The 13,466-nt window shown below is 33.8% G+C and overlaps 1 protein-coding gene across 13 annotated transcripts in view; it reads right to left on the reverse strand.

Annotated features, from left to right (window-relative positions):
* The window catches only part of EPHA5 (EPH receptor A5), a 341,137-nt gene that overhangs the window by 265,270 nt on the left and 62,401 nt on the right, over positions 1-13,466 (reverse strand). For all 13 annotated transcript variants that reach the window (XM_074324488.2, XM_019748170.3, XM_019748164.3 and 10 more), the window contains exon 3: positions 7,492-8,155. In XM_074324488.2, the coding sequence (XP_074180589.2) occupies positions 7,492-8,155 (664 nt within the window). The remainder of the gene's footprint in view (positions 1-7,491; positions 8,156-13,466) is intronic.

The following is a 13,466-nucleotide window of genomic DNA, read 5'->3' on the forward strand; positions in this document are numbered from 1 at the left end:
TACAATAGTGATTTAAAGACTGAGTGATAATATCAAACCAGAGAGCAAATCTTCTTTGTAAGCAAGGTTCTAATATATTCACATAGTTTTTATCACCAATAAATAAAAATGTAGAATTATCCTTTAATCAAGAATACAGTATCTAGTTTAAGTAGAGAATTTTCTAACCTGAAACTCCCCTATTATTTTACATTACACAGATACATTTTCCTGTAAATATGGTTTATTTTTTAATAAGAGCTTAGGAAATACATAATGTTCATAAATGGCAGAGATAGGATTTGAATCCAGGGATTCTGGCTCAGAATTTAAGTGTTTAAATCACTAAAGTATGCTGCCTTTCACATGCAGCATATCTCCCACTATATCCAAGCTAAATTCAACACCTTTCAAAATGTACACCTCCTTTATTCTGCAGAATTTTAAGTAAAAAGTTCACTTTTGCAAAGGTAACTGTCTATAAACATATTTTGTTTTAGAAGCACATCTGCTCATGTGGACTGAGGGAGTAGTCAGATTAGTGGTTCTCAACTGGGAGTGATTTTGCCCCTATGGGACATTTCACAACATACAGAGGCATTTTTGAGTATCAAAATGAGGTGTAGAGCACCCTACTGCATCCTACTAAATTAGAGGCCAGAGAAGCTGCTAAATATCCTGCAGTAAACAGTACTACTCCCCAACCAAAAAGTATCTAGTCCAAAATATCAATAGTGCCAGTAGTGAGAAACCTTGATTTAGGAAAAAAGGAAAGCAAAAACAAAAACAAATGCGGAGTATGACCTAAAACTTCAATCAAACCAATTCAAAATCATTCAAGGGAGGAATTTAAAAGAAAAACAATCTAATTTATTATTCACTTGTGTAATACCTGAAAATGGATGAAATGATTTAACTATTTAATTGTCTTGGTGATGGTTTGCAGCAGTAAGACACACACACACACACACACACACACACACACACACACCTCATTGATTTATTGATACTCTGTACTTCCATAATTGCCATCTTTTGTTAAAATTTTAAAATTAAAATTAGTTCCCTTTTGTTACATAAAAGAACATACCAAATAGAACCAAAAGTTCAACCCTTTTGATGTTTTTTTGGTAATGTGCCTAATTAAAAATAACTACACTCTCCAATGCATAATTACAGGAACACCTAATACACTGTATTTCCAGCCAATTTTGTTTCAAACATAAATATGGACAAGAAGTATGAATGATCGACATATAACTCCCTGCAGTATCTGTACTGTTTCTGAATCAAAGCTCTTTCTTGAGTCAGTATTTTTACTACATATTCCTTGCTGTGCAATCATCTCCCAGTTGGACAATTAATAAGTGCTTTTTCTCCATAGCCCTCGGCATGTAACCTCCCCGCTTTACCCTGTATTTTAGCATGCATTATATACCTTCTTCACTCTGACTGGTTTTGGCAGTGACCCACAATCTAAATCTCTCCATTTAATATAAGTGAAACTATAATTATCTAGGGGTAATTTCAAATTACTACTTCATTCCACTAGCAACTGATGAAGATTAGTGGTCTTGCCTTGCATCTAAGTCAGCAACATAATCATAAGAGAACTCAGCAGGCAACATTTGATTCATGTGAACTCAATCGCTTCTGTCAAACACGTTCACTTCAATAAAGAGCAGAAACATCCAAAATGGGTTTTTGCTAACAATTTTGCACTCAAAAACAAATTGCATATGACTCTTAAAGGAAAAAATAGCATGGATTTCATCAGAAATAATAATAGATAACAAGTAGGAAAACATATTTTTATAAGTGGATTTAATATATTATTTGTTTCATTTCAAAGAAATAAATTTGTATACTTAAAGCAGGTTATTACAGAAAATTCAGGCATAAAAGTAAGCTGTAGAAAAATAAATGCACTCTATATTTTAAAGTTAACACAGTAGGAACCATGGTATTTTGTTACATCCTTAAAAACAATTATTATGAGAAAGGTCGTCAATTTCTCTTAAAGGAAGTTAAATGAGGGGACATGAAGATGATAGATCATGAATTGTTAAATGAACTGGGACTCTTGAATCACTTCTTGGTTGTCTTCTGGGTTGAAGACTTACGTTAACGAGCTGCCCAGCATTCTGAATCCTTAAGATTTAGTCTCTAAAAGCCTTTGAGTCCACTCCAACAAGCCCTGCATATATGTCAGATCACATGACCATGATGTGATAGCAACTACCAGGTCATCTAGTACCAACTTGGAAAATATTAACATATGAAAATCATTACAACAGATTTACTCCAACTTCAGTTTCTTAATATAACTATATCCTTAAATAAGTCTCTACATATCTTGATTATCAGAGAGGAAAAACTAAGGAGATATGAGGTACAATCAAATACAGTGAATATTTAAATTAAAAAAATTAATACAGTAAAAGACACATTGCCATTAATCCCCCTTAAAATATTCCCCCTTGCTTTGAACACACTTATCCCAACATTCTTGCCACTTTCTGAAGCAGTTCTAGAAGTCCTCTTTCATGAGGGTCTTTAGTTGTGCTGTCGTGGCTGCCTCGATGTCCTGAATCAATTCAAAACATTTACCTTTCATGGTCATTTTAACTTTGGGGAAGAGCCAGAAGTCGCATGGTGCCAGATTCAGTGATTAAGGTGGATGAAGACACACTATAAAGTTTTTATTGGACAGAAATTGCCATACCAGATGTAATGTGTGACACAGAGTCTTTTCATTGTTATCAAACAATACAGTGAATGCTGTTACTGAGTGCCACCCAAGGGAAAGGCAGGGATCTTCAATACGGAATGCAGCATGTGGAACCTTAGTAACAGTGTGTGACAAGTTTCAACTTATTTGGTGTAATCAGTCAGGTGTGAGCTACGGTTGAGAGAAGCTGTGTTTTAAAGTGTGCCATAGATCATCCTCCATCATGACAGTGATCTGGTGCTCTGTGTCACACATCGCTTCTGGTACAGCACGTTCTGTCCAATAATCACATTACGGTGTGTCCTCATTGACCTTATTCACCAGATCTGGCACCGTGTGACTTCTGGCTCTTCCCCAAAGTCAAAATGATTCAGGACATCAAGACAGCCACGACAGCGTAACTAAAGACCCTCAAGAAAGAAGACTTCCAGAACTGCTTCAGAAAGTGGCAAGAACGAAGGGATAAGTGTGTTCGAAGTGAGGGGGAGTTTTTTTGAGAGGGATTAATAATAATGTGTCTTTTACTGTATTTTTTATTTATTTATTTAAACATTCACCACATTGTTTGATCACACTTCATGTCTCACTTTTCTAGCCTCACTCTGGCCGAGACACATTATCTCCATTATAAAATATTGAACATTTTATCTCAAGGGAAAGAGAATATAGAACGACAGCAAAATAATATTGATAAAATATAGTGAAAACCTTCTAATTGAGGTAAGTTTTAACTATTTTCTAAATACATGTATCCTCCTAGTACTTAGAAGATGCAGAAATAAATTCAACTACTTGTGTTGGTGATACAGCGAATCACAGTTTAGTGGGAAAAAAAATACATTTGAGAAGTCCTATGTATTACATCAGCTCTAACACCAAGGCACATCCCTTTACCTATCTGAGTATCTATTTTCACATCTACATAAATAAAATATTAATTTTTCATAATTTATTTTGTGTGAACATAAAACAAAAAGACTAATGTTATGAAATCAAGTAATTTGAGAGCAAAATTTTATCTAACAACCAAAATCTATTACTCTAATGCCTGCATTGACCTTTGCCTTACTGAGGATTTTGAAAACTTAATAACAACATGAAAAAACAAAAACTCTGGGATTGCTACAGTTCAGTAGGTTGGAGTATGAGCTAAATTCCAACCTGATTATTCTCACAGTCAATGCACATAATTTTGATATCAATCTTATATTATAAAAAAAAGAAAAGAAACTGAGAAATTAAATGTAAATATATAATAAGGTTATATTATAAACACATTTCAGTATGTGATGTTTATGCTCTACAAAAATCACTAAGCTGGCTTCTATAATGGTTAATATATCATATCCGAATCACACATGATTTTATACCTGGAACTGAAAATTTGGCCTGAGAATCCCAGAACCAAGAAAGGATCAATTTAAAAGGAATTAAACAAACAAACAAACAAAAAATAGATTAAATATGATCTCCATGAAAAAAAATTAAATTAGAATAAAAAACATTATTTGTCAATTTTCTGACCAAGGATATTTTATACTGGTAAATACAAAGGTAAAATAAATCAATAATTTAAAAACACAATTATTATTTTATACCTTTGCCCATTCTATTTCTTCTCTTTTGGATTCATTGTCCCTACTACCTGCCTTTTGATTTCTTTATCATTCCTTAAGGCAACATACACCACCCCTGCCTTGAAGGAGTATGTAGTCTAATGGGAGTGGTAGAATCATTAATCAAATAACAAATAACTGCAAAATCATAACTCTAAATGCTTTTTATGACAGATATGAGTGAATGACAGACAGGCCTGATTTATTTTGGAGAGTCAGGGGCAGCCTCCCTGAAGATGTGTTGTTGGAGCACAGATCTGACCGATCAGTGTGAATTAACCAGGTGTAAAGGAGGTAGAAAAATGTTTAAGGCAAGGCAACAGAATCATAGAGAAGAGAGAGTGAAAGTGAGTCAATTGCCTTTGAAAGAAAGCCAGTGTGGCTAATGCATAGGACAGGGGAGGAAACAGTTTAAGATGTGTCTGGAGAGATAATAGGGGTAAAACCATGTAGGATCTTAAGCTACTATAAAAACTTTATCTTAAAATAACCATTGAAGTATTTAAAGTGTGTGTGTGGGGGTAGGTGGGGGCTGAGAATATCTGTGTGAAAGAACCAGATCTGTAATTTTGTAGAGGCGATACATTCACATGGCTTAAAAATCAAAACTTTATATAAAGTCATCCATTATGTTTGAAAATAAAGTTCTAATAGGATATGCTTATTGATTAAAGCAAAAGAAAAAAGAGATGTGGATAATTTTAAGACATAGTTGGGTGGTGATTTCTATAAACACTATGTGACGGATTGAAACCAGGTAGTGAGTAGAAAGGAAATGTTAAGAATGCTTCTTAGATTTCTGGCCTATCAAATATAGTTCCAAAACATTGAGATTCCCCCCCTTAAAGTTGGGGGATAGCATGTTAAGATGACATAGAGTTATGGTGGAGTTTTATAAGACACACACACACACACACACACACACACACACACACACACTTACTTGCATATACTTACCATGTATAGATATAAATACCTAGGGAATATCTATGATGGTTTTATTCTCCAAAACAAACCCTCAACATTTATATATTCATCTACAGAAGAAACATTTGAAATTCCTTATAGAGTGCCCACATACCATTTGAACATTGGAAAACAACAAGAAACACTATTCATACAGACTACACTGTATAGAACACCCTCTGGGGCTGTGTAGTTAGTTCACAGCATTCATGACCCATAGTCTTTGTTCTTACTATTAGTGTGGGGTAATAAACGAATTAATTAAGACAGAGTCCAGTTTCATGAAGCTTTCTACAATGCAATCTCTGCAACTCACCCTTCTGTCTCCCAGTTAGGTCTCTACTCCTCAATTGTTAAAAGAATGAAAAGAGAAAAATATGCATTAAATGCCCACACTAAGAAACATTCTGTCAAAACACTACTTCCCCAAGATATTTTCATAATAAGCAGCTGCAGAATACTTTAATCCCAGCAACAACCAAAAATTAACCTCTAAATTGCAGAGGTCTTTTATACCCACTGCAATATGAATGAAGACAAAATCCCTTGTGTTCTGAACTAAAGTGGCCACATAGTTTCTAAATTGATATAAACAAATAATCAAATAGAGCATGTTGCTTTATAATGCTACAAAACAACTTTTTTTTTAGAAGTAGTAAGATCTATACTGTAAATATTTTGGCGAAAGAATGAAATATATTCAACGGACTATATTTAGTTCCCACTTCTGATTCCACAATTTTATATATATATATATCCTCACCTCAGAAAAAGAAGACTGCTCAAAAAAAAAAAAAATTGTTAAGGTTAGTTAGAACTTCCCTTTAAGTCCAATACTGAATGAAATCTGATTAATTTCCCTGGCAAAGTTAAGAGCATTTCTGAAACATAATTTTCTTTTAATAAAATGTGTGTGTGGAGAGAATTATAGATTACACGGAAAAACAACCATACACTTAATTTCCATAGACAAAATACATATGAGCTGATGCTGTAAAAAGTTTAAATATGGTGCAATATGTTTCCAGAGAGAAATAATTAAGCAAAGTCACTATGATTTACAGGTAATTTCCCTAGTTTTTGTTTCCCTGGATTTTTAATCAATCTACATTCTGGCCTACACAAACCTGACCAAGTTTGATTCACATTCTATAGTGGATTTGTGGGGGGAGGGGGACATACACCTGAAGCTACCAGGTAGGGTTAAGGGACGCTTCAGAATTTGATTTTCTCCTTAGTTAATACACATTAACTCTCAATACCTATTTAGTATGTTAACATCTTGGCGAAAACACGTTCAGGCCATAAGGATGAATGATTTCTTTTTAAGGAAAAACCACTGCTTCCTCATAAGCTGTTCTTCACTTTGACATGAAGTACAATCCTGTTCCAAAAAGCCATTGCTAAATATCCAATTTAAAAGGGTAACTCACCACACTGAGGGAAAAATGAGGTATTTTCAAATGAAGAGGGAAGCATGCATGATCAAGTTTCAATTTAAAAGAAAAAACAGAAAAAAAAATCTTCAAGTGCAAATTGCTTTGAAATGACCTTTTTGTATTGGCTCTATTTGCAAGCAGTTATTTTCTTGGGCACTACTTATTACACATTTAAAAATGACCTGTAAATTTTTAAAAGCAAGCATGTACCAGCAATTATATCTAAATAACACAGTAAACTGAGTCCTTCCACCTTGCAAATGTTTTCCTATGGAGTTCATATGGTTGAACTTATTTCTGAAGAATTTTTAATGGGCAGTTAAAAGCAAGCCAAAACAAGTCTCGTCTAAGATTTGCATTTGAATTTTATATAGCAAGCAAAGTACTATTTTTCTCTTCATCAAGAGAAAATAGCAGTAGAGTAGCAGATAATTATCATACAAAGAAAGTTACAGACAAGGAAATAATCCCACGGTTTGAGTTGTTCAAAAATAAAACTTCTGAAAGTAAAAATGCATATGAAATATTATACTGCAAGACACTCTCTGCGTATTAACTATGTATAGACGCTAAAACATTAAATCTGTGAACGTTGCCAGAAAATTTAAAATTCTGAGAAGAGAGAAATCAAACTTGAAAATAAAAAATCTCCATAAATTAGCAAAGTAAAAGGTCACTTGCTCATAATCATTTGAGAAAATACATATACATGATCCAACAGACGCAGACAACACCCGCAGATACTCACGCACACCCTTACCTTGACAGGTTCCATTTTTCTCTTCATATCCTGCCTTGCACATGCATTTCCCGATGGGCACCAGCCACTCCCCTTCAGCGCTACAGTGCATTTTGGGTGGTTCATCTGTCACAGAATGGTTGACACAGGAGCCTGACACTTCAAGTAACTGTGAAGAATCAGCTCCAGTAATTGTGTCAGGGAAGACAGCCAAATGTCGCACCACAGAAGGACATTTTTTATAGTACACACGCACAGAAACCAGAGCAATGCAAGCACCCAGATCTTGAAAGGCAAGATAAAATCCCTTTTTGCTTAGAGGTCCTACGTCTCTGACCTCTGTATTCAGTTTCATGACACGGTCACCAAGATCAAGTTCTGTAAAGCTTTCATCAGCGGCAATGGTATCAATTTTGATGTACTGGTTTTCCTTGATATTTCTCCCATTCTCATCATCGGACTCAAAGTAATACATGTTAAAAGTTTCCTTACAGGTCCCAAGTCCTCCAGGAAGACTGTTGCAGTCCCGCAGAGTAAACTTAAGTTCTATGAAGATTCTGGAAGCACCTTCATTGGAGATCCAACTGGTCAGAAGCCAGTTATTCTGATTCTGTTCCATAACTTTGCATACTTGGTATGTGTGGATAGGGGCATAATTTTCATCAACTTCACCAATCTCTTCCCACTGTATAATATAAAATAGAAAAAATATATATCTTTTTTTAATTAGAAAATAACCAGAAAAAATAGTCAAGGAAAATTAATCCAGATGCAGAGATTTCTCTACCCATGATATATAGTATTGGGAGAAAGAGCTATGCAACAAGATTATAATTATATATAATTATATAACCTATATAATTTATATAGGTTCCCAAACATTATGTGGTCAAATAAGAAATCTAAGCTAATCTCTTTTCTAGTAAAATATTCCACTTTTGAGAATCTCAATGAACCATTACCACTGTTTGAACAGTACAGAACCAAATTTTTTCTTCATAAGGATGTTATTATAACTTAAGAAATTTCTTAAACCTGTATAGTATCTGTGCATACAAAACTACATATAACTTTGTTCTAAGTCTTTAAAAATGTCTGTGAAACACATTCAGCAATGAAATCATACTGACTTTCAATAAACCGAGAATGTGATTTCAGACATTAATATAGATAATAAATAAACTTCATAGAACCACATTTCTTTAGATATAAAATTAAATAAATCATTATTTCTTGATTCTGTTCAACTGGCAAAAATATGAAAAATGTGAAGTCACAGAAGATTCACATAAATCATATACCTCAGACCCTGCTGAAAATTCTAGCTGCCATTGGACAGATATAAATAAAAGGTTGTAATGAGAGAAAACTGCTGAGTTTCTTAAATTCATAGGAGAAAGACATCAAGATTTATTTTCCCTAACACGTTTCATATTGTGTTGTTATAGGAAGCCTTAGTTTTTTCTAAGGCTCACTTTTGTACTCTCTCAAAATGTATATAAACTCTACTTAGCTTCTGATTTTCTAAACCCACCTTGTATTTTAGCACTCTATTATTGAACTACTTACATTTCCTTTCCGAAGTGATCCAGGTATCAATCTCTTTATTATAAATGGTTACTGAATGTCATGATTAATTTTATGCAAAAGAGCACCTCAACAAACCAAATGAAAACAATAAAAAAATCAACTCAACTGCAATAAAATTAAATATAATATCTTTGAATTAGTAAAAGGGAAAATAGCATCCTAAAAGCTCTTCTATGAAAAACAAAAATAAAAATGCTATATTTTCTGTTTTAGATTTAATTTTATAATAGTCTTCTAATACAAAACACAAACAGATTTTAAACCCTTGGCCTTAATTCATTTATAGAAGTCTTATTTCTGCATCATATATTCTAATAGGACTCTGGTAGCAAGTAAAATGAATTGGGCAAGTAAAAAGAACTGAAATAGCAGCATCTTCCAAGATTTTAAGGAAAGCAATTCACAGTCTCTGTCTGTACAAAGTCCGAGATATCACAAATATTATTAAAAATGCAAGCTAAGCAGCACTTGACAAGACAGCTTAATAGTTGCTGCTTCAGGTGATAATTTCAAAGTATGTGTGTAAGCATCTTGCTTCTCTGAATATTCTCAATTAAGAAGAGAAAAACTGTAATTTTCTTTGATATTAGAATTTATCATGGTGGGGTTGTATTTGTTTTCTTTTACAAGTGTCCGAAATATAAATAAAGACTCACATTTTTTATTCCTAATGAATGAATAGAAATACTTTAATTTAAATAATTATTGACATGTCATTCCAAGAATCAAATAGGTAATATATACACATTTTCCATAAATATCCGCTCTTATTTAGACAAATATGCTAAGAAATGGACAAAATATTTCATTTATTTTAGATGGGCTGAAATAAAACATTGAGTTCTTCCAAGTTTTCTTCCCTTTTAATACAAAAAGGACACCTTGCTATCCTCAGCAAAAATTTTACCTATGAAGAAGAAATAAAAGGAGAAAGTAACACTCATCAAGAATGTACAAGTACAGCAGGTATATTCCTAGACACGTTTGCAAATGTCATATCAAGGGGATGACAGTAACATAATGAAGGGCACAGGTAGAAAACACAATACTTTTGGTTCAATTTTGTAGCATTTCCTAAAATCCATGGTTTAATAAAACTATTTGCTGATCCTTTGATTACTATAAGTGAGGTGCCCCGGCATTTTGGAGGTGTGGTCATCGAATGCAATAGGGTGCTGCCGCTCTGTTCTTCAGGTCCAGCCACTCCACAAGGCCCCGGCTGTGAGCTCAGATTTCTCTGTATTTGTTTCCTCATTATTATTGTTATTCCTATGTCTTTGCTTTCAGATTTAAGACTGGTTACACAGTCAGTTTGGGCTAGCTTGATTTCTGTTACAGATGCTTAGGCTTACTCCTTTTCCCACTGGGCACTGAAAAGTCCAAGTCATTTGCATCCTAATCCCATGCCTGGTCAGGCATCACAAGTCAGCCACATTTATCAGAGAAGTGAAAATGAAAAAGGACTTATTTTCATATCCATATGTGTACCATGGAGTTAGCAACTTTTCCTACCCAAGCCACTGAGAACTATTTCCTCCCTGCCTGTCTTTCACTGTCCTCTAAGGTTTCTCACCCCAAGCTCCTATTGTCTCGTAGTTTGTCAGCATCACTCTCATTTCTAATATCCTAGCCTATACATCACTTTTTTTGCCTTCACATCTTAAAAATACTGATTCAGAACATACTGTCTATGCCTAGACTAGAATCTCCCCTTATGTTACATCCCCAAATACACAAAGAATCATTAACTGAGCACAGTCCATTTTGACCTTACAAGTTATCGGGGTGCCTATTATCTAATTCTGTTCCCTCTATTGTGTTTCTATGTATCTTGTTTCTACACAGAGATCAACATATTAAAGTTAAAGAACAGTGGTAAGAAACTTTGTAGTAGAGGCCTGAATAGAAATACTTCATTGGTCTTGTACAGAGGAACGATTATCAGCCTAAAGCACTAGTTTTAGTCCCAGCTCGTATAATATCTAGATGTATAAATGGAGACCCAACCACTGGCACACTGGCCACATAATCTGGAGTGAAAACTAAATCTCTCCATCCCATCATCTAATATCTAATATAAAACATCAGAAGGGGCCTTAAAAGACCTGGTCCTACTATTCATTTTTGAAATGAGGAAATTGAAGGTAAGACAAAGGAAAGAATTTTCTCAACCTCATATAGGGCCAGCCTGACCATCTGAGCAGCCCTTCTGACTTCTGGTCAGCACATTTCTATCCCTGATGTGTGCATTTGTGTGTAGGATTCCTTGATTCACTGCACCGATTGCTATCCCACTCTGTTGAAATTAAATTCACTTTTTTTTTCAGACATCATGTAACCATAAATGATTCTCTCTCTCTCTCTCTCTCTCTCTCTCTCTCTCTCTCTCTCTCTCTCTCTCTCTCTCTCTCTCTCTCTCTCATATCTTCCTCTATATATCCTATACTCTGAAACACAGATATGAGGGTAGAGAAGTGATTGTATTTTTATCTACTGTATCTCCAAGTCTGACAACACAAGAAACAAAGGAGAGCACTCAGTAAATATGTATACCGAATTAATTCATATCAAGCATATACACAACCCTCCTCACCAGAGATGCACTAATTTGAAGTTTGAAATCATTCAAACATGATAAATAAATGATATGATTTGTCTTTTTTTAATTTAACCAAAAAAATTTTTGTTCTCTGCAATTGTTTGAATTTTACAAATATATATAAAAAGGAAAGTTATAAATTAGTATTTTTTAAATTATTCTTCAGTATGTAGCTCGAGGCATTTAAGATATTTTCTTATTCCAATAATTCATGTAATTATTTTGAATGTAGTTTTACATATTAACCTATGGAACTATTTTTTCATTAGCATTACATTTTAACAATTATAACTTACAGCTTAGTTTAGATATATAATATTCTGAGCATGATATGTTTTAAAATATTATTTTTATTTTTCACTTACTAGCCTTCTTCACTATACCCTACAGATTAAAAGCCCAGGATATAGCATATCAGTTAGTGGCAGTATACCATATTTCCTACTTGAATCAAATAATATTAGAACTATCTTAGTAATTTTCTTTGATAAGAGTGATGTTAAAATATGGCTAGGCATCAACTCCTTCCAGCTTTACTCTGATATGCCCAAGCATACCTTTATAGGAAGACTTTGTTCACCACATAAATTCTTCTTTGAATACAGGAGTAACTGTCCATTATCCTTTAATAACACAATATGTTGTATAATTCCTTTTGAATTGCTCCCCCAAAAAATGAATTCTAGACTTCCCATTTTATTCCAAGTATTGTTAGATATCACTTATTTTGGTATTCAGAGTGTGTGAGAGAGTGTGTGTGTGTGTGTGTGTGTGTGTACGTGCATGAGTGTTTGTGTAGTATGTTTATCACTGAAGATATTCTGATCTCAAATTATTAATTAACTGCTGTTATTAAAAGAGAAGTATCTATCCATAATCTTAGCAAGTGCCTGGGATATTTGACTATGTGCTCAAATTTGGGAGTCAGGCACTTTCCTCATTTGAACCAGTGAGCAACACATTCCAATTGCTACATCATAAATGTTTACCTAAAGTCTAGAATTGCTGGACATTCCGTCATTGCAAAAATCAGATGAAATACAATATAAAAAAATCAGAAACTTCAACGTACCGAAGATCTTTTGTTTTTCTTATCACTGTCTAAATTATTATAGTAGTTTAACTTTTTAATATCAGATTTTCAGTTCATCATTTCATGATTTTTTCCCTATTTCACATTACTGATTAAAATTAGGTAAAATATACTCAAGTAAGAACCTAAATGAATTGCTTATTTTACTATTTTCCTCAAATAAATGATTACTAATATTCTTCCCCATAACATTTTATAAGACTTACTATGCTTACAAAAAATCATGTTTTCCTCCCTGTTGAATGTACAGTTGAGCTCATTGGTCTATGTGTGTGAGCAGAAGTCTACCAGTACCTAATATATTCAATCCAGTAATTTCGTCTGAGAGAAACTGGTCCAGAAATTCCTCAAGAGTAAGTGACTTAGGAGCATGACTAATTGCAGGAAAGGTAAGGAATACTATTATTATCGGGACAGGTCTTTTTCAGTTTTTGTTTTTGTTTTCCTGTCTGTGTTATTACCTTTGATGTGTTGCTGTCCACTAGAAGCCATTCCTCATTAGAGAGAAATACTTTGTTATTAAGACCAGTGCATGTTGGGTACAAGTATGTGTCCCTAGTCTGCCTGCTTATCCAGTGGATGCCAAAATGTTTTAAAAATGGGGTTCAAAAAGAAGAGCAAACTTCATCTTAGATCATAATGCTTTAAAAGACATTTGTTGTAATTCAAAGTTGATCCTGCAATGTGTGAAAACCTCAAAGGAAACATAGTACA

The sequence above is a fragment of the Rhinolophus sinicus genome, chromosome 1 (genome assembly GCF_057876585.1).
Source record: "Rhinolophus sinicus isolate RSI-liver-muscle chromosome 1, RSI-T2T, whole genome shotgun sequence".
Taxonomy (NCBI): domain Eukaryota; kingdom Metazoa; phylum Chordata; class Mammalia; order Chiroptera; family Rhinolophidae; genus Rhinolophus; species Rhinolophus sinicus.